At 47.4% G+C, this 21,248-nt stretch overlaps 2 protein-coding genes across 3 annotated transcripts in view; one reads left to right on the forward strand and one right to left on the reverse strand.

The window, feature by feature from the left end:
- Window positions 1-4,581, forward strand: part of SLC7A14 (solute carrier family 7 member 14) — a 29,966-nt gene extending 25,385 nt beyond the window's left edge. For both annotated transcript variants that reach the window (XM_021548254.3, XM_021548253.3), the window contains exon 8: window positions 611-4,581. In XM_021548254.3, coding sequence (XP_021403929.3) covers window positions 611-933 — 323 coding nt within the window. In that variant the 3' untranslated portion in view covers window positions 934-4,581. The remainder of the gene's footprint in view (window positions 1-610) is intronic.
- Window positions 4,582-7,541: 2,960 nt separating this feature from the next.
- CLDN11 (claudin 11) lies at window positions 7,542-18,263 on the reverse strand. Its single transcript, XM_021548198.4, has 3 exons — window positions 17,624-18,263; window positions 14,706-14,870; window positions 7,542-8,718 (listed from the first exon to the last, which is right to left on the reverse strand). Exons 1-3 carry the CDS (start codon window positions 17,847-17,849, stop codon window positions 8,486-8,488), a joined length of 624 nt encoding a protein of 207 aa, XP_021403873.1. The 5' UTR covers window positions 17,850-18,263; the 3' UTR covers window positions 7,542-8,485.
- Between the last annotated feature and the right edge of the window lie 2,985 nt (window positions 18,264-21,248).

Raw genomic sequence — 21,248 nt, forward strand, 5'->3', positions numbered from 1 at the left:
CAAACCCAAGAGAATAAAGCAGATCTCATAGCTCCTCCAAGCTGAGCCATTGGGCAGGAGCTGCCATCTGCATTTTTGGGCTGGAGAAGATATACTCGGTGCTTTTTTGGCCCTTGAAGTCAATACTTGAAGCTGCAAACCCAGAGAAAGCCCTTCTACCTGGAAGAAAAGATGACTCCAAAGCATCTACTTAATCTGCTGTGATTAAGCACTTTCCTCTATGGGTGCAAATACCTCTTGAGTTGCCAGCAATGACAACGAGTCAATTAAACCACTGCATTAGGTGTGATGAGCTTCACCAGCCCATCCATGGCTGTTGGGGATGGGACATCCCACTGGTTTTTCTGGCAGAGATATGTGATCCTGATTTAATCTCACATCAGTCCCCTGTGGTTAATCCATGGCATGTGGAGTTTGGATTTCTCTGTACAGATCTCTGGGGTAGGTCAGTATCATGATCCACCAGAAATCATATCTCTAGATGTATTTGCTGCCAGTGAAAGCATTTGTCTAAGGTGAAAATCAGGTAGGGCTGAAAGGTGAAATCAGGTAGGGCTAGTGGGGCTAGTGAGTAGCTGGGGTTCAACCCTCTCCCTTTTGCCCACCCCAGGTCTGCTCATCTACTTTGGCTATGGGATGTGGAACAGCACACTGGAGATCAGTGCCCGGGAGGAGGCCCTGCACCAGAGCACCTACCAGCGCTACGACGTGGATGTCGACCCCTTCTCTGTGGATGACGGCTTCTCCTTCGCCCCCGAGGGTGACAGCTACCCGGGCTGGGGTCCTTCTGAGGACAAGAGCTTCTCGTACCAGCAAATGGCAGGCACCAAGGAAAGCCATCGGACAAGTAGCAGGTCGAAAAGCAAAGGCCGGCACAAACCGCCGTCGGATGCTCTGATCGCCAACGACGAGCTGGACTACTCGCCCGAGTAGCGGGACAGGCAGCGGGGCGCCGCGCCGCCCAGGTGATGAGGAAGGGTCCCCGTGGCTCCCCCATCCTGCCCCATCCTCCCCGGGTCCTCCACCACCACCCTGCTCACCTCCAGTACTCGGGACATGCTCTGCGATTGCCGTTGACCCCGGACCAAAAGCACCCGTGGCCCATCCCAGCTCCAGCAGTCGCGTCTCACTCTGGTGAATGCTGGCTGATCCCCCAGCACTGGCTGATCTCCCAGCAGCGGCTGCACCAGTGCAGGCAGCGGAGTGGGAGATGTGCCAAACCAGGAGGGTGTTGAGAGGTGGAAGGAGACACATGAGGGGACATCAAATTGTCCCTGGGGAATGTCCACCTGATGGCCGCAGTGGTGAGATGTCACTCTAAAATTTTTGGCACTTTCTTGGCATGTGTGTTTTTTTCCTTTGAACCACCTAGAAATTATAGCTAAGCCAGAGGCACAGAGAGGTGGGTAGGTACAAAATGGAGATGGACACACTCTTCCTTGGGAGTAGCTCAGAGATGCATAGTTGGTTCCATCATGCAGTGTTTCCATGGCCTGTTCTGGTGCACTGCACAGAGCAGTGCTTCCCCCATGTCCACCCCCACACCCCAAACCCCAGTATTGTTATTCAAAATTAGTCCATGTCTCAGTCGAATCTTTAAGTCCCAGCGCGGCCCAGCACCCCAAATCTGTGGCTGGGAGCCTGATCCCATTCCTGGTCACAGTGAGGGCTGTGACTCACTCTTGGCTCAACCCTTTTTGTACAAATGGTCAACGAGGACCACACATTCCTCTCAGCATCACCAGTCTGAGGTTGGGCACTGCTTCCACCACTTTGTGTCTTTTACAAAAAGGACCGTGCTGTCATTCCCTCACCATGCTGGGCACCTTCCAGTGCTCACTCTGCCCTCAGTGCTCCAGACACCCATCCATGCCCTCACAAAATAGCAGCATCCGTGGGTCAGCCACCTCTTGGCGAGGCTGGGCCATGGGTAGCAAGCAGAGAGAACCTGGCAACTGAAATCTGACTCCCTACTGCACCTTGTACAATATTCTCTGGTTTTGACCTTGCTTTGGTGGGTGCTGTATGAAAAACACTGAAATGCTGCTCATTCCGTAAGTGTCCGTATTTCAGTCTGAAACCAAACAGAGCTGGTGGCTCATGGGGTAGAGGTGGTCAGCAGGTGGATGTAAACCCCCTGAACATGGCCGTGGCCCCCAGAAGTGCCATCAGACTCCCTGCTGCCAGTGTCCCCACAGAATCATCAGTCAATGGGATTTGGTCAATGATTATCAGCAGGTTCAGTTGTGGAGCCCATCATGCTTCATGTAAAACACCGTGGTGGAGGAACATTTTTTTGAATAAATAGCAACCAAAACCCTTCAGACAGCAACTCACATCCTCCCCGCAGCTGCCGAAGGCTGCAGATGGATCCATCCCAGGGGCTTCAGTGCAGCCCAGACCAACCCCAAGTACCATGGGCTGCTGCTGGCTTCCCAGGGGACAATTTAACATCAACAGGGGCAGGATTTCCTATATGGAAATATCCTCATGGATATTGAGAATCATTAATGCTTTGGTACACTGGATGAGGCTCAGGCTCCCAAAACACCTGCCTGGCACCCTCCTTGGGCAAGTAGGTGCAAAGGGTGCCTGGACCTGTGCCCATCCTCATCACTCCTGGGATGCAAGGGCTTGATGGAGACGCTCTGCCTGGGGTGTAAAAGTATCCCTCCAGCTCCTGTCCCAAACAGTGTGGCAAACTACAGTCATTTTCCCAGTGGAGAAGAGCATCCAATTCTGCAGATTTTAACCTGGAGTGCTCCAGGGGAACCAAGGGAAGTTTGGCCTCTGCAGCAGCTTCAGGGTGGGAGTGAAGATTTGGCTAAAGGACCTGTAAGCTTTGCTCTGGCATTGACTCCTGCTGCCCTCCCCTACCACGCTTCCACAGGGAGAAATCCTGAGTGTGTCCCACTGAAAAGTTGTTGCAATGTGCACCGCTCACGGGCCAGCTCAGGAAACCTCTCTGGCAACACTGAACTCCTCTTGTGATGGTCACCATCCACCCACGCTTGTCTGCTCTCATCCTTGATGCCTTAGAAGTACCCAGGAGGGGATGGCACCTCGCAGGTCTGGCTGTGTGTTTTCAGGGAGGAAGATTGATGCTGCTTTCCTACCAGCTCTTGTACTATACCATATCCAAGGTAGTCGTTCTCGTCCTGCTTCCACACGGTATTTGGGCATCTGCCGAGCCACAGACTCATGCCCAAGCACCCTGTTGAGTCAAAGCCTGTTCTTCTTGCAGCCTTAATCTCTTGCTACAGAGCAGTTACCAGTACCAGTGTCTTTTGTCACGTCCACTCTAGTCACGCTGTATAATTTGACAAGGGTTTGACCCCTTGCTCTTTGGTGTCTGTAGGAACTTCTCCATTGGATCTGAGCAGCCTTTTGGCTGCCCCCATTCCCAGTCACCCATCCTCCTTCCCCTTCCTGGGGAAGTGCTGGGGCAAGAGGGCTGTACCCTGTCCTGGGACCTCCAGGGAGCAGCATTTGTGCCGTGGCAGTGTCAGATGAGGACGGGCTCCTGTCAGCCCTCGCCGTGCTGCGGGTGGGAGCTGTACCACATCCCACCCAACAGAGGTGTTTAAGGAGAAGGTGACCGAGCCACAGGTCTTGGGGGTTTGCCAGTGGCCAAGGGCTGGTTTACAGGATCCCTGCTCCCTGTTCTGGGTGGCAGCTCCTGGGAGATGTGCAGGTTCAGCCTCTGGAAACTCACGTGCTGTCTCTTGTAGCAGCATTGGGCTCTTCAGTGGGCACGAGCAAAGGCTGAGAAGGCAAAATGACCAGGTGTGTCCATCACCTCTGGGCACTCTGGCCAGGGGCTGGGAAGAGGTGCAAGTGCTCGTTTGGCTGTAACCCAACTCCAGCCTTTCCCCTGGGTGCCCCGAGGGAGGTTCTCACATGTCTGGGCCATCAGGAGGACATGGCAGAGCGGAACCATCCTGCTCCCACCTCTGGTGAGAGGCACAAAACCTCCATGCCTGCCTGCTCTCCATGGGGCACATGCCTGAGGGGCCAAATGCATGGTACAGGTGGAGCATAAATACCTCAAACCTTCCAGGCCGAGTCTGTAAGATCTCAGCCCCTCCACAAATTCACTCCACATGGTCACAGCCCCTTGGTCTGACACCCAGCACTCCAGCATCCTCCCCATGGCAGCGAAATCACAGCCCAGCAACATGGGATGTTGTAAATCCAGCTTGTAAATGACCTTCACTTCGTTTTGTTCAGTCTTTCTGATGTATATCTTGCTTTTTTTTTTTTTTTTTTCTGCAGGTGGTACTTTCTGGTGTAATAATTCTCTGCAGTTCTGATATGAAGTTGGTGTATTTGTTAAAAGCAGTTTGTTCTATCCATTTTTTTTTTTGTGGTTTTCAGAAGCCCATTGGTGCATTTTACAATGGGGTCTTGTAGTGTGTCATGAGAAAGAAAAAATATGCAGATATGTTATGGAGTGGTTTTTATTTTCAAATGACTGTGTTGTTGACAACTATATATATAATACGTATATATAATCAAGATACTAAGAAAAAAATCTAAATTTACCAAAATCTGTATATTTTAATAAATGCATAAAGCTTTTATTGTGTGCCTTTGCATTTAAAAATCAAAGAGGAACTAAGGGATTTGTAAAGAAAGCCAGAGACAAATGTGTCTTAGAATTAGTTTCCATAGTAATGTAAATCTTTTAAATGAAAGACTAAACCAAAAAGTAATAATAATAAAAAAATCCCATGTAAATTTTGTTAAGCCAATCAGTACCCCAAGTTCTGATATTTTTTAAGTACTAAATAGAAGCTAGAGATTAACAAAATCTTGCTTTAAGTGATTCAAAAATTCCATTTTAGAAGATCCATTTAAGGGGGCTGACTTTGTTATTTACTTGTACTGTTGTGAGAGAAAATGGTTATCTGTTTACACAATTTAAAAAATTTAAAAAAAAAAAAAAAAAAAAAAAAAAGGAAAAACCTAAAGCAAATGACCACAGGTTGACTGTGCAAAGGCCTGGGGTGCACTGATGTCTTCCCAGCTGCTGGCACTCACCTTTCCTTGGGGGAGCTGGGGTGTCCAGCACTGTCCCCTCCCTGCATGGGCCAACACAGCTGCCTGGCCCCTTTGGAGTGCTCAGAGCCTCCAAGGGCTCCTTCCTGCTGTCCCTGTTAACTGGGAGTGGGGAGCCTGCCAGGTGCTCTCCTCATCGTGGGGATGGGATGAAGAGCTCCAGCTGGTCCTGGTAGAGCTGGGGACAGCTCTGCTGGGCATCAGGGACCTCCACACTGGGGTGACCACCATGGCTCACAGCCAGCACTCCATACTTGGTGTTAGGAATGGTGTGGAGCAGTTTTTTGATTCAGAAGAATTATATTTGATCCTATTTTGAGGCTTTGGGTCAGCAAATGAGCATTAAAATCCTTCATGAGCCACCAGTGCTGTGGCTAATCCAGACCAAGAGAGCCCCACAGGGAAACAGAGTGTTTTGGGCTGGCACAAAGCAGGTGTTTCAGCTTTGATCCTTTAAAAACTGGAAGAGTTTAATGTTCTTTGTGCTTCCTGAGAACCCTTCCCCTCTCTGGTGCCAGCACTAGTACCCTGTCACATTCTTGGCCCCATCTCCTCACACCCTGTGGTTGCAAATGTGCATTTTCCTGCAGCTGCTGCGGTGTTGCTTTGCTTTGGTTGGTTTTTAATTCTCTTGCCTAAAATAAAACTTCTTCCTTCCTCTGAGCAGCACTGCCAGGGCCTTTTAAGAGCTGGATTTGGGGTCAGATGTTGGTAACCTGTGGCTGTGGGCAGAGCACACAGAGCCCCAGGGCCTCTTCCTGCCAAGGGTCCCCAGCATTGTAAATGCAGTCGAACCCAATGGGAAGAAATAACGATGTCTGACTCAATTCAGAAGGCTGAATTATTTCTTTATTATAACTATCCTAAAATACATTAATATGCTATATAAAAGGAGGATACTAAAACTACATACTACTTTCTCTGACTCTAACACAACTCGTGACCGTCTCTGAGAGTCCAGCCCTAGGTGGGTTGGATTGACCACTAGGCTCAAACAATCCTCACCAGAATCCAGCCAAGTACTCACTCCAGGTGAACAATTCTCCAAACACATTCCACATAGGAAAAACAAGGAGCAGAAATAGAAATTGTTTTCTCTTTCATTTCTCTCTGTGCACCTCTATGAAAAATCCTGAGAGGGAGAGAAATGTGCTTGCCACACCCCAGCACCCCGTGCATGAGGATCGCAGAATGGATGAGATTGAAAGGGACCGGGTGCATCCTTAAGGGGGTGGGCAGAAAAAAAATCCCCTAAATGCTGCCTGGCAAGGCTCGTTCCCAATCAGGCCATGCACCTCCCGCAGCACCAAAACCCTCCCCCGAGCATCCGACACAGGTGTTCCTGTGCTTTTCCCTCCCGGTTTGCTTCGGGGCTGTTTGCCGGCAGCATTCCATGGGATTTCTGCTCCGAGGTGCCCGGGGTTAGGAGGGTGAAGCCGCGGGCACAATCCACAATCCCCGGGCAGCCTGCACAAGCTGGCACGTCTGTGCCCGGGGCAGCCGCGCATCAATGCGCGCACTGACAGCGCGCTCGGGCTGCACAAGAACCGCCTGTGCGCTGCCCGTGATCTCATGGGCACAAGTGTCCTGCCACCACCGCCCCGGGACACTGCCCAGCTCGCACAGCAGAGCCTCCCGCTGCCAAAGGCAGATGCTCGGGCCAGGCAAAGGCTCCTCGTGGAGCACAGCCGGCCCCTCTCTGCCTCCTTTTAAATGCTCCAGCTTCCCACGTGGAGGAGGGGAGGTGGGACCTGCAGCACCCTTGCCTGTGTCGCCCAGTTTGGTTTCTCCAGATGAAGCAGACCAAGGGCAGTCCAGAATGCACGAGGCTTGACTTACAGCCTTGTTTTCCCGTTATTCATCATCCCAAAAAACTTAGTTGCTCAGACCCTTCTCCTCCTCCTGCTGCCTTGCCACTGGGGCTCTCCTCTTGCTCATGTTTGAGCAGCAACTATTCCCTTTTTCCTTCTCTTGGCTTACACAAATTGTTTGAACTGAGTTAACATCTCTGGGAACAGATGGGATTTTGTACCAGTGTAATTAAATTGCTACAGCCTCTGGTAAGGGAAGAGTTAGATCTTATCTTACACAGTTTTAATCAGAGCAATGACCCCAGATCAGACTCCTACTTTAGATGAGAGCACTTTCAGCAACATGAGGTATCACCTTCATGGTGCTTGGGGTCATCTCCACCTCTTCAGGGGCTTTCTAATTCTTCCCAATATAAAGAAACCCACTAGTGGGTACAACTGGTACAAGCTGCTACTGGGAGCATTGAAAGAATCAAAGGATAAGATAACGAACAGTCTCATGCAGGAAGATTACTCATATTTAAAATATTCTTCATTTAATGCCACAGCAGAGCACTTTTTCATCCTGAACTGCTATAAAAAAAAGAAAATCTTCAAAATCATTGCCAATCCCTGTCATACAAAAACTGGCTATGGAAACACACAGGAAGGAAGGAAAAGTAGTCAGGGTTGCAGGTACTCTGTTATTTATTGTACAGTATTTCATTGAAAGTACAAAGGCATCATCAGTACTCACCAGAATTGTATTGTAACAGGTACATTATACTGCATGTTAAAATGTGCTGTTTTAACGAGGCAAGACAGAACACAAACTTAGAGGAAGAAAGAAAGGAGTTTAAAAAAATGTAAAAATACACTTTTTAGTAACTGCTCTGTACAAAAGAAAAAAAAAAAAAGAAACTGAAGCAGAGGGCAGGGATTAGAGCCCCCAAAGTCATTTATAACTATTTTAAAAGGCACTGTTATCTATCATGTCATTAGGACCTTTGGGTTCTGTTTCCTTCATACTGATGACTGTGGGGGTAGGGGAAACACTGTTACTAAAATGATCAGACTCATACAAAAGTATTTACAGAGAAAGGCAGAAAAATCCCCTCCTCTTGTTCCAAAAGAGAAACATTTGCCCTGTGGGAGAGGACAGCCTTTCTCCCTATCCTCTCTCCCTAGCCGTGCCAGACCCGTGACCTTGAGTGGGAGAAATCAGTGAGGATGGGGGAGAAGCTGTCAGAGTCCTCCTAACAATGGGAAAGTGTCTCTCTCATTTCTGTTTTATTGCTTTAAACTCTCCTATAATCAGGGGAGCAAGAAGACAAACTAAAATCCCTAAACCCCACCCCACAACCCCAAACCACCCTGGCTGCAAGAAGCTGGGGGCAGGCGGTCGGGACAAAACGGTGAGGACCAAGAGGTAGGGCTGGCTGGAGCTGTCTTTCTAGAGAAAGGGGGGGAAGAGATGGGGAGAATAATGCTTCAGACTACCAGACATTTGTGCTGCTTTTCTAAATCTCTCCCTGGGAGCCTGACAGCCGCATGTGTCAGCAGAAGCGAACCCAGGGCGCACGAACCCACCAGCCAAAGCATCGGATGGCAGCCGTGGGGCGTCCCCGGGGCGTCTACACGTGGGCGCTCTTGGCGTGGGTGGGCGAGCTGGATCCCGAGCCGTAGTAGAAGCGGTTCTCGCCGAAGGTCTGCGCGTCTCCCGAGCAGCACACGATGACACAGCCCCCGAAGAGGCAGAGGGCAGAGCCGATCCAGCCCGTGTACAGCGAGTAGCCGAAGCTCATGATGGTGGTCTCGCGGTGGGCGCACACCGGGAACCAGATGGTCGCCACGACGCCGCACATGGCTGGGGATGGGGGGGAAGGACAGCGTTAGGGTTCTGACCTGGAGGGAGTGACAGCAGGGCGTCACACGGGCCTAGGGACAGAGAGGAAACCCATCCCTCCTCCCTTCCAGTCCCACCCCAGAAGAAGCGGCATCAGTGCTGGGTCCAGGAGATCTCCAAGCAGGAGGCAACGTGGGAGCCTCAGGAGTGAGGGATGGAGAGAGAACAGCCCTCTCTCCCAGGAAGAAAAAACAACAGCTGCCTAGCACAACATAATATATTTATTAGAAGAGAAACAGATTTGTTCCCTCAAAATATCGTCAAGAGGAAAAAAATGAGAGTCATCCCTGAAACTGATGTTGTGGAGAAGTGCAGAATTAGGAATAGATTAGATATGAAGAGGCCATGAAAACCATATGGATCAATGAGAGAATAAAATCCGTGGACCTGTGTGAACTGCTTTAAATCCCTATTTCCACATGGACTCACGTGCTGTGTCCTCAGCCCATGTCCCTCCTCATCATTTCAGTGGCTCTACTGGGTCACATAAACTTCACCAAAATCTCCCAGTGCTCTAAGGCAGAGTAGGGTTTATGAAATACGAGCAGAAAATGAGCAGGGACAAAATAAGCAGCAGTTAGGCATTGCTGGGTTTTTTTCATGGAAAAGGAAATGTCTCACAGCTCTGGAAAACAGATTCTACTTCCCTGTGGAAAATTTCTATCAAGCGATGGGGACAAACCCAGCAAGGCTCTCCAGATATTTACTGAATTTAATAAAAATGGGACCTGAAGAGTCTGCAGAAGAGAAAACGGGATCCTACCTAGGGACTACAGTGGGTCAAAAAGTGACTGCAGGCTTCACATTTTACTTGATATTCCAGAGGGGGTTTTTCCACAAAAAGCCAGAAGGCAGCTGCAGTGGTGCTGTGAGGTGGCATGTGAGGGAGACAGTCCCCACAGAGTCCCCACATGCACCGGGGGCAACGGGAGTTGATGGTGTTAATCACCTCCCAGGAGCAGGTCCTAAAACAATACTCCTCGATGGCCTGTACATCTGAGAAGAATTAATCTGTCAATATTTACTTGCCTCCGGGACAAGCTGTGCAGGACTCCATCCTTGTGGCTATCAGAGAATCAGAGCAAAACAATAACAGGACCATGGCAGCGTTACAGATTTCCACCGACCGTGTTAAAAGGTATCTGGAGGCAGTGTCAGAAAGTTAAGGTTGCAAGAGGGAAAAAGAAAGGGGTGAGAGTAAAAATAAAATTGTTTAGTTAAAGCAGAGAACAAACCGTAGCTCCTGGCTGGTACAGCAAAAAACCCATCCCCAAAGCTGTAGTTATTGTGAGAGAAAATATTTTCTTATGGAAAAGAGAAGAACATTTGAAGGATGCTTATAAAGCCAGAAATAATTTTGGGCCTCCTCAAAGGAAGGGCCCCGCAGCTTTGGAAGGAATTTTGGAGAAAGCAGGGAGGGGAGAAGAGCATTTCTCCTGCATGTGGAGTGGTCCTGCAAACAGCTCATGAACCTCCAACGCTTTAAAACAAAAATGTATCAGTTGGGAATCCACAAAGCATTCTAATGGGCTCTGCGAACAAAACTGCTTTGTTGTCCGAAAAAACACAATCATCTTTTCTTTCTCTGTCAGCAGTAAATATATATATATATTTGTCTATAGACTATAAGACCCTTATCTCTCCAGACCCTCCCCCACAAGACAGGACCGAAGAAAACACTTGCACTGGGGTGAGAAGAGCTCTCAGGGATGCTCACACAATGGCTTCTCTTGTGCATGTGGTTCCACTACATGTAAAACACCTTATTTTAATGCTGACAATGCCAGAAACACAAGCCAAGGACTTTGCATGGGTTCACTCGACCTCTCTGTCCTCGGAGGCCACCAGCTGCCATCAGTCACCAGTGACCCCATTGCTGAGCAAGAGGAATGCCCTGGAACAGGACTGGGCTTCATCGCTCTGCATAGATTAGGTTGGGCTGTAAATCCTCCGAGGGGGTGGGAAAAGGACAGTCAGCAATTGCAATGTCTCTCTGTGGGCTCGAATTTTATTCTGGTTGCACCACAGGGAAAGGCTGAAAGAAAAAGGTGATTTGACGAGAAACCAAAGAGATTTGACAAGAAACCTTTTCCAAAGAGATTGGAATAGAGGTTTTAGGGCAAGTTTCAAGTTCTAAAATGGCTGCCTACATGGAAAAGAAGTGTAGATAGAAATTGTTATCCCTTCTCTTGTGCTAATGTCGGGACATCCTTTGCCTCTCTCTAAATGAGAAATCTTCAGACAGTAGAGCTGCTGCAGCCAATATAGTCTAGCAGAAAAAGAAAAGAAGGTCTGCAAAGAGAAGGAATATTTTCTATTAGAGCAGCTAATTCAGTTGGGAAAACAAGCCTGTTTTGGGGCACATGTGTGGAAATCCTGCTTGCTTATTGCAGCTGGAGTAGGCAATCTTGTAAAAGCCACTGCCCCTACCTAAAAAACCATCTCAGCACTGCATGGCATGAATGTCCTTGCTCCATCAGATTGCTGTGAATCCACAGGGATACATCCCAGCTCCCAGTGTTTCCAAGTCTTTTTTAAGTGTGGATTTGCAGTAGCTCAGTCTGCTGAGCTGAAACCCTTAACATCAGAGATGTGTTGGAGTCAGAAGGATGTGCACAGAGACAAGAAGTACAGAAGGTGCTTGGGGAGCTGGGAGAGAGGGAACAGGATTGTTCTAACTCAAGGGACAATGAGTCCCTGCCAAATTCCTTAACAGTAAGTTAAAGGCTTTTTGCAGAAGAAAGAATACTTTTCTTTCACATCTAAATTTAACTATTCCGAATTGCTGACTCAAAGTCACATGGATTTCTCTTTCAAAGCATTTAGTTGAATAAAATAGATACCAAATTTTTTTTTGCTGCATTCAAGGCAGTCTTTTTATCTTAATAACTATGGTTTTACAAGTAAACGTCAGGCAGTCTTCAGGAGAACTCATTAACATCCTTTATTTAGTACCCAATGGCTTGTTTTGTAGTAGCAATTTCCACTAACATATATTTCATCTATTTTCCAGTGTCTGAGTCCCTCTTCTCCACTGGGAAAATGCCCCCTTGGTTACCAGCAAGTGGTCCTCCAAATTAGTATCAAAACAAACAACACAGGCTGGGCCAGGGATTTTCCATCAACACCAAAGTGTGAAATGTTTTCATACCAGCTCAGAGCAAACCTCTGCTGACTGCTGTTTTCAGCCATAAATCAATTCTCTTGGTCAGATAGGATCAAACAAAGCCATAAACACATCAGCAGCAGAATAGCAGGGCGTGCACACAGGTTGCACTCCGGCAGCCTGTGATTATCAGTGGACAGAAAAATCAATGGAATATCTGAGCCCATTATTTTCCTGGCAACTTTTCAGCTTTTTCTATATATATATTCTTTTCTTTTCTTTTCTTTTGGCTCTGTGCTGTGTTTCAATCCCTGTTTTCCCTTATGCCGAATTTCAGTGACAAACTGCCATCCCTTCCCTGAGCAGCAAGTGAAGTTTGCTTTGGGGCCAGCTTCCCTGTTTGCATCCCCACTCCCCATTTCTGTTGCATTAGGGAGTGTTTTGGGGGCCATTTTCTTTTAACCAGAGCTCTGGATGTTGCTCTCCCCAAAGAGGAAAAGTCAGTAGCCTGTGAGGTTGTGGAAACCATGAGTGAGAGTTCAGTGGCTGGAGAGTGAATAAAAACAGTCCAGGGCATGTTACTTTTAGAATATAACGGATTTTAACTCAGCATTGTATCTTTCAGAGCCTGATCCATGCTTGTTAAATGCTCTGGAATGGTGACACCTCATCTTGCAGCTAACAGATCATTAATCAGCTTAAATAATGTCAAAGTCCTAAACTCTGTACATTATTCTTCTTTCAAAGGGACTGTCTTGCTGATGAGCCTGGAAAAAAATGGGATTTGTAAATATAAATGTGGGTTGGTTTCCTCTTTCCTTTTTTTTTAAAAAAAGCAACCTAGGAGCAAAAGAAGCTTATTTATTCTTCATTTGTGATCTGACAAAAAGAGCACTATTGTAATTGTGACTAAAACATTGTGACCAGGCTGCTGATCCCAGCCCAGATCATTCAGGGCATCAGCAACACCAGTAAATCTTTCACCTGTAGGTGCTTCAGAGCTCACAGGGGTGAAAATCAATAAGATGTGGTCCAAATCTGAGCCAAAGATCATTTGTATGCCAATGTGTCTGCGACACAAATGTGAGAGATGTGATCTCTCAGGCTTCCTTTCCTCACAGGATCTACCTAGCTGGAAAGCCGTGTGCTGAGGCAGAGGAGGACCTGGTTTGTGCAGCTCCACAGCTCTCATCATCCCTGCACAACTCTCCATCATCCCCTCACACCTGCTCTCCTCCCTGGTGTCCCACTGCAGCGTGATGGGATGGGACAGTGGCACACCAGACACCAAAACCTGGTGGGACACTGCAGCACACGGGATTTCACTTGTTCTAATACAGTGGTACCCAACAGTGTCACTGGAATTTGTCATCTGTGAGCTGGTTCTGTCATCCTCTTTCCCTCTGGGATTTTTAGGGACAGTTCTCCTGCCTCCACACCTGCAGCCATGCAGCCATGCAAGGAGGGCTGACCTGCAGCATAGCTCTCCTTGACTGGAACCAAAATCTTGTGGCTTTTGTGGCAAAGTGCAGCTCTGCTGGGCCTCCCCATCCTGGGCAGGGCCGAGCAGACTCCTCCAGCACTAAATTTCATTCACAGGGAGAAAACCTCCACCTTTCCTTTCACTTCTCCAAGCCCAAACACTTGACTCAAGGTTCCAGGGTAGGGATGAAGATCACATTCCAACATGGCTGTTCATGATTGGAATGTCCTGGACTGGCCCTTTAAAGCTGATGTTAGGACTTCCAGCTGTGCTCTTAAACTCCACAGGCCCCTTGGACTCAATCCCTCAGATCTGGGATGTGTGGACCTGTGCTAACCACAAAGTGATGGAGGTGGGATGACTTGCATGGAAGGAGCATCCAGAGGACAGCCCTTCCAAGTGTGCAGCTATATTCAGTGCCCACTTGAAAAAAAAAAAAAAGAAGAAAGAAGACGGGCATGATGTCAGTGCTGGCTGCCAGTGAGAGCAGAGCCACACAAAGAGGTCACTTTGCCTCTCCCCTCCTCCTCTGCCACAGACGGGTGACAACAAGGCCCCGCAGGCTGTTGCTGAGATGACGAGGCCTCAAGAACATGCAGGTGTTGCATGGGGGACAATGAGCTCCACAGTCTGAGCTGCTCAAAACAATCTCCTCCACAAGCACCGAGGACGGGAAGAAATTCCCAGGGGAGCTTGGAGGCCAAGGGGGAGGCTGGCCAGAGGGGGTTGGGAGGCACAGAGGGCACGCCAGTCCTCCTCCCGTGCCAGCGCCATCCCTCTTCACATGTCTGTGCCACCTCCACGCTCCTTCCCTTGTGGTTTCCACAGGACTAGCCCCATTCAGGGCTTCCCTTCCCACATGCCTCAGCTTACTTGTCCTGGATGTCCAGGGAAAACTGGGAGGCTCTGCCTTCCCTATAAGTAGCTTGGAAGTTTAGATCCTTTCCAAAAAATCACCTCCACAGTGAACCAGCATGATCCATGCCTCAGCTTACTTGCCCTGGATGTCCAGGGAAAATTGGGAGGCTCTGCCTTCCCTATAAGTAGCTTGGAAGTCTAGACCCTTTCCCAAAAATCACTTCCACGGTGAACCAGCACGATCCCTGCCTGCAGGCACTGCCCGTGTGCAATGGCCTTCCAAGAGAAGCCGTGCCCGAGAACTCCACAGGACAAAGACAGAGAGATTCACAGCCCTCCCTCTAACCCTGCTGTCCTTGTCCTCCCACTGCTGCCCGTGCCTTTTGTCCACCCCCAGGCCCCAGCAGGGCCAGCCCAGCCCGCACAAACCCTCCCAGGAGGAGCCGCCCAGCCAGCCCGGGAGCGGGGACACGCTGGAGCCCCACCGTGGCTGCGCCTTACCCAGGAGGATGATGAGGATCCCTCCGAGCTGGGAGCGCCGGTACTTGGCCGCGCCGGGCTCGTGGCCCATGCGGATGCAGGGCAGCACCGTTATCAGCAGGAAGATGGCAGGGAGGCCCAGCACGGAGGCGGCGATCATCAGCGCCCGACACGCCTGGACGTACCCTGTGGGCAAGGCCAGGGAGGAGGGTTTCGTTATTGGCACAGCAAAAGGAGACTTTGGACAAAAGCTCCTGTTTTGTAACTACATTGAGAAGCCCAAGACATGCACGGAGTACGGGAAATGTGCTCATCCCTGTGGAAACATCAAATCTTCACCAGGCACAGGGCGGCGAGGCTGCAGTGCAGTGGGGAGTGCGTGGATACGGGATGTGCGTGGACACGGGATGTGCAGGGTCCCAGTTTCTCAACAAACAAACAGCACTGCCTGGAAAACACAAGCTTTTCCCTGAGAAATCATGGAGCTGGAAAATACGGGATGGGAAAGTAGGAGACATTTTCTCTAGGAAGGAGTTTCCCTGTATCTCTTCATAGCGAGAGCTTGAACAAAGAACAAGATTTTTAAATATTTGAAATTAAATAGCAGGAATTTAAAGCCTCAAAGACTCCCCCATCATTCAGAGGGCTGAACAGCTGTAGACCCACTACTGACACTGCAGGTCCATGGGATGCTGCCAGCAGCTGCCCCAAGGCAATGAGCACTGCTGACCTGGGAAGAGGAGGAGGAGGAGGAGGAGGAGGAGGAGGAAGGACACTCCTCACCCACAGCCACACCTCAGCACTGCACCCCAGGAGCTCAGCCTGGCTCTGGGGCCTCAGAGGAGATCCATGGCTTGAGCTGAGTACTGGCACAGCCTTTCCTTAGGGAGAAGACTTTGCAGAGCTGCTGGAGCTGCCATGACCAAGGGCCAGGTTGTTCCTCTGGATCCCTATGGACATCCCAGGATCCCCTGGCACTTATCAGCTCCCATTCCTCTCTTACCTGTGCCTGTGCACAAGGCAACAGGAAACAGCAGGAACTAGGGGCTGTGGGGGTGCTGGGCAGGAGCATGACATTTCTGCCACTCTGGGAGGGTTTATGTATCACAATGTATTATTTAAAAATATATATGATATGTATATCTAAATTTTATAATATATATATATTTTATATATATATATATATATATATAATACAAAAATTACATATAAGTAAGTTATACAGGTCATTATTAGCATGCAAAAGGCAAAGAGCAAATGTCAGGTTTGCCCCAGTGCCTAGTGGCCTCCCCCAGTTTTCAGGACAGTCTCAGCACAGTGAGTGTGCTGGCTCTCTGTCCCCTCTTATTAACAAAAAGAAGCTGTCAGATGCAGGCATGGAATTTCAAGGTGCTTCAACCAACACCAGCAAAGAGGGGCCTTGAGCACATCCCACTGACACACAGGAATGAGGACTTTACTGTTTCTGGAAATGCAGACACTTTGTGTATTGAAGATTTGCTTGATTTTTTTCAAGAGGAAACTTAAAAAAAAAAAAGTTACCTGAGGAATTCAGGGCATAAAAGCAGACCCTAAACAAAGGAGATGACTGTACCCTGTGTGTATTCTGTGCAACCAGTACTAAGTAAATGAGAATAAAAACAATTCATTTTAAAGACTTGACTCAGACAAAGAAAGGCTGTAAATATATTTCAGCTATTGGGCACACCAGGGTAAATTTCCCTCTCATTCCATTCCATCGAACAGGCTACAAGCAGAAACATCTTGATTTGTGATTTTCTTCTGCTTGAGGGAAGCTTTGCTCTCTGCTACTGCAAGACCCATTCACTTATTTATTAAGCTGCATTCACTAATGTTTCTTTAGGGCAAAACCTTCCTCTGTCTTCTCTGCTGGATCAGATTTAACAACAGCAGCAATAAGGAAGGCAAACTTACTAAAATAAAAGTAAGCACACACAGAGAAAGGGAATGAGAGACTCAACATTGCTAAGGGCTGCGTGCCACAGACCAAGCTCTGTAACAGAGAGAAATTCAGGAATTATCTTTTTAACCACTTGTAAAATTATCTTCACAACAATGTAAACCAGTAAATAAGGAAACATCCAAGAAAATGACAAGGAATGGTCATTTCTGCCCTGTCAGCTTTGAGAGAGGCACCTTTGACATGGAAGAGGAGTTGCAATCTAAACCAGAGCAGAATTAAGTGCTTCAGAGTGAACAGTGGTTGAAACTGGCAAGCTCACAAACTAAACTTACAGGGAGCAAACCTCACAAGACTTTGGCAGGTTTATTTAGCTCAAAAGATGTATTAATGCTGATTAAACATCTTGCTTAATTTTTGCCTTTCAGTAAACTAGATGAAAGTTACTATATCATTAAAAAATATCAAGGTAAAAGTAGCTACATCAGTTTGCTGTGTAAAAGTTCTGTCTTGCCTCAGAATCTGTGGGAAGTGCAAGACCACCAAGACTAATGATGATCTCCTGAAAGATTAAAAGCCACAGCAGCATTAATAATAGATGCTGAAAGATTCATTATGCTCCAAATCACTTTAAGGAATCAAACCTTAACATTTGTAATAGTTCACCATCCCCTTGAAGTGCTCTATTACACCTCAGTGTGCTCTGTACGTCTTGCAGTGCAATCCAGAGACAAGACGTGAAAGGAGCAGTGAGATTTTACTAAGAGCAATTAATTAACATTTACTGGATTTTAGCAGTCACAGAAAACATGAAACCAGTTTGCGATTAAAACCAGGTGTAAATCAATGAGAATCATGTTAAGAGCTATCATCCAACTCCTTCAGTGCATCCAGTGGAGCATCTCCTGTGCTGGTGAAGCTGAAGGAGCTTCACCATCACCTCCTGCAGCAGCAGCAGCTCCTGAGCAAGGCTTCAGCCCTCGCTCGGGGTGGGAAGGGGAGGATGGGACACACTCACCCGGCAGTATGAGGATGTCCACGAGGGGCTTGCAGTGATAGAGCCCTGTTGCCATGACACAGTCTGCCCAGAGCCCCTTGGATCCCAGCTCATCCATTTTCCTGCAGGTGGTAATGGTGTAGCCGCAAGTCACCACCCAGTCGTTGGTGGCCGTGGCCACAACCACCCCGATCCACCCTACGAAGCTGCAGACAAATCCAGCCAGGTGCAGGCAGGTGGCCACCATCTCGGTCCTTTGGTGGGGACAGCAGCACAGGACAGTGCCCACGGGGGTGAGCCCGGAGAGGTCCCGGCTGCAGGAGCGGGAGGGATGGGGATGGGCAGGAGCGGGTCCCTGGTCCGGCTGTGCTGAGAACACTCGGCTGCCTCTGCCCAGCTCCCTCCCTGGGAGGGGTCAGAGCTGCCTCCAGCCCCACAGCGCTGGGAGGAGCAAGAGGGGAGCCCCAACTTCTGCCAGAGCATCCGCAGCGTGCGAGGGGAACGGGGCGCGCACAGGGGGAGATGCGCAGTGGCAGCCAGCCGAGCTTGCAAAACGAGCCGGAGGGATTTTTAAAAATGCAAACCAACAGTCTGACTGCTCGAAATGTAGCGCAGAGGGAGAAAAATGAAGGCAGTGTTTGCCAGCTGAACTTTAATAGTCGCACTGGTACATCCTCGGAGGAATGTGGTGGACAGTTACTCAAAAGGTGGAATTGATCTCATCAAAGCCATCAGCACAGCTGCTGTAAAGGGACAAAATCAGTCTTGGGTCTTTCCTGATGTATCTTGTAAAAATAGAAAGACCCACCACTGCTTTCTCTGCTGTGCCTGGGCTTTCAGAAGTATTAACTAACACACACTGAGTCTCAAATACGTGTTTAACACCACCATAGTCCCACTCTTGAATCCTCAATTTAAAATGAGCAGCTTTTAACTCAGACTTTTAATCCGAGTAAATTTACTATATGAATTTTAGTACATTTGATAAAACAGGAGCAGCTCACTTCAAAACGCCAGAAGTGGAGAAACTCCACATCTTCCCGTTGTGCACCAGGAGAAACAGGCAGGCAGGACATTTCCCCAGCTTCGCTCTGTATTTTCACAGCACATATGGATGTTCTCCAGGATATTTCATGGCCGTGTGTCCTCCTCCGGCGGTTTTGGGAAGGGAAGGTTCGAACGGGGAGGATGCTGCATGCCTGGAGAGACCGCTAGTGGAGAGCGGCCCGCGGTGCAGGGCAGCGAAAGCGACACAAAAATGAATTTCATTCACTCCTGGGGCTGCCAGCGAGAAAAATACGGGAAACGCCACTCCGAGTTTAAGTGCTAGGAATTAAATATATCAAATATATCCTGCTCCTCATCCAAGGGTATTTTTTGCCGTTCTTTAACAACTAAGAAGAAAAACAAGAGCATCCTAACTATCATTTGTCATCTGCTCCTTAGATCCAAAATTCAAGGACATGAGGTCACAGTTTTCTGTCAAAGCTTTATCTGAACACTGGAGCACTACCAATATAGTTGAAAATTCTTTTTCAAGAGAAGCTTTTATAACAAAACTAATTTAATAATTGCTTTCACATTTGTTTTATATTGTTGGTTGCTTCTTGGGTTTTTTCTATACCATGTTTATGGTATTTCTGTGAAGCCAAGCTGCCAGCTGGCCTTCCAATTTCCTGATGTGATTCCACCTTCCTGCGTGGCTTATCCTTCTACTGCACCCACCTCAGGTGGAGTGTGCTGTTACTGATAACCAAACACAAATTTATGTTGTCTAGGGGTCAATTCTAGATGGATTTAATCTTCCCCTAAAAAAATATTCCTTCTTATTTATTATTCAGGAGATAAACTTGTCACCTCTTGGAGGAAGTGGTGCTGTTCACTTCTTGGAGTAATTGGGCAGACCATGTGCCACCTCCTGAATTCAAAAGGAGATGAGAGATTTCACCCCAAAGCTGAGGTTTGGAATCATTTGACACAGTGATAGTGCAGGCACATCCTAATGCACAATGTAAGTATTTTTTAAATGTTGCGAGGTATTCATTGGCATATACATCCTTCTGTAATTCAGTCTACATTTTTGGTTTCCTTGATCACAAAAGCTTCTTAACTATGTTTTCCTTCACAAATGTATTTATCAAGGAGTGTGCAGGAGCAAGGAGTAAATTTGACACTTTGGTAGCCAGCACTATTCAACAGAACTGAAGCTGGTGCCCACAGGGCACAGTGTGAATTATTTCATTAATGTCAACAGAGACAGGAGACATTTACCATTTTGTCAGTGTTATAAATCACACCACCAACAGTTAAGTGAATATAAGTTCGTACAAGGCAAGTGGACAATGATTTACAAGATCAATAAAAGAAGGAAGAAGAATAACTTGCCAGCTATATGCCAAATAAGCTGATACACTTTGGGCAATAGCCTTTTTAAAAGCAAGTGTTACACTGGCATTTATTCCAGCAACAGTGTGAACTCCTTAAAAATCAATCTTTTTACCCTTCACTCCCAGAGCTTTTCCTTGATCTGCATTGTTCTCTCTGACAAAAGACAGGCATTGCAATTAGTCATAGCTACCCAAGCTATCAACACCCCAGGGCTTTCTCATCCAAATGACTCACCTTGAACTTTTTCTACATTTTCAGCCTTATTGTTTCTTCCCTGTTTGGAAACACAGCAGTATACAAAAGCAAGATGGGATGCAGAAATAAACAAGTTTAAGTGGTAAAGTCAGTTCTTAATTTTGTTCCATACTGAAGGCTAAGCCCATCATTGGAATTTTCATCTTTATCCTGGTTCATACTGCTCCTTTCTCTCTTTGTAAAATACAGGCAGGCCTGTGCTAGCATTAAGGGTTTGAAATTATCTGAAACATCACCAGGATTTCCTATATGGGAGAGAAGCTCCTTAATAGAATGACAAAGTGTTTTTGCACTGTTTTGAGGGGAAGAAAAAATAGCAAAAGGTGTGTCAATGTGCTTTCTTATGCATCAAGAAAATCTTCTCAGTATAAATAAAATTCCCCAGAAAATCTCCAAAATATTATTTGCACCAAAAGTTAATATAATCACATGGTTTACAAAAACTAAGAATGCCTGAGAGTCACTCACCATCAGTAGTAACTATTTTTTTCAGCAAATACAGTAAAATTCTCATTTCTGGTTTTAATTTTGGATAATCTCAGCATTTCATCTGGCAATGTGTGTTTTTAATCTCATTTATTATTGAGATACAGAGTTATGAACAACTCACACATTGCTTGAACAGTCAAGCAGCAACAAAGCTGGGCACCAGAGAACTTGCCAAGTATGCAAGGAGTTCTATTTTCAGGTATAAACACCAAATTTATGCCAAGAGACATAGAAAGCTTGGTGCCAATACCTTTACAGAATCTTAAGAGCTTTAGAAAGTGGATCCACGGGGAGGGATAGCTTTGATCTTGTAGATTTTGCTTAAAATACCTTTTAGAGAAATGGAGACCTGCTGCAGGCTGAGGGAGCTCTGCTAGCAAGTTTTGATGGAATCAGATTTTAATTTACTGTACTCAAGGCAAGGAAGGCTCTGTTTTGGAAAAAGCACCAAGTTCAACAATTTCAAAGAGCCAAGTTTAGAAGTCAATGTTCAAAAATACGGCAGAGACAAGGC

The sequence above is a fragment of the Lonchura striata genome, chromosome 9 (assembly GCF_050655825.1).
Source record: "Lonchura striata isolate lonStrDom1 chromosome 9, ASM5065582v1, whole genome shotgun sequence".
Classification (NCBI taxonomy): Eukaryota; Metazoa; Chordata; class Aves; order Passeriformes; family Estrildidae; genus Lonchura; species Lonchura striata.

Excerpts from the sequence above, each read along its gene's own strand:
- CLDN11 (XM_021548198.4), bottom strand. The coding sequence starts at position 17,849 with ATGGTGGCCACCTGCCTGCACCTGGCTGGATTTGTCTGCAGCTTCGTA. Across the intron at positions 14,871-17,623 it reads GGACATCCTCATACTGCCGG|GGTACGTCCAGGCGTGTCGG; the intron begins GTGAGTGTGTCC and ends CCTTGCCCACAG. Across the intron at positions 8,719-14,705 it reads GATCCTCATCATCCTCCTGG|CCATGTGCGGCGTCGTGGCG; the intron begins GTAAGGCGCAGC and ends CCCCATCCCCAG.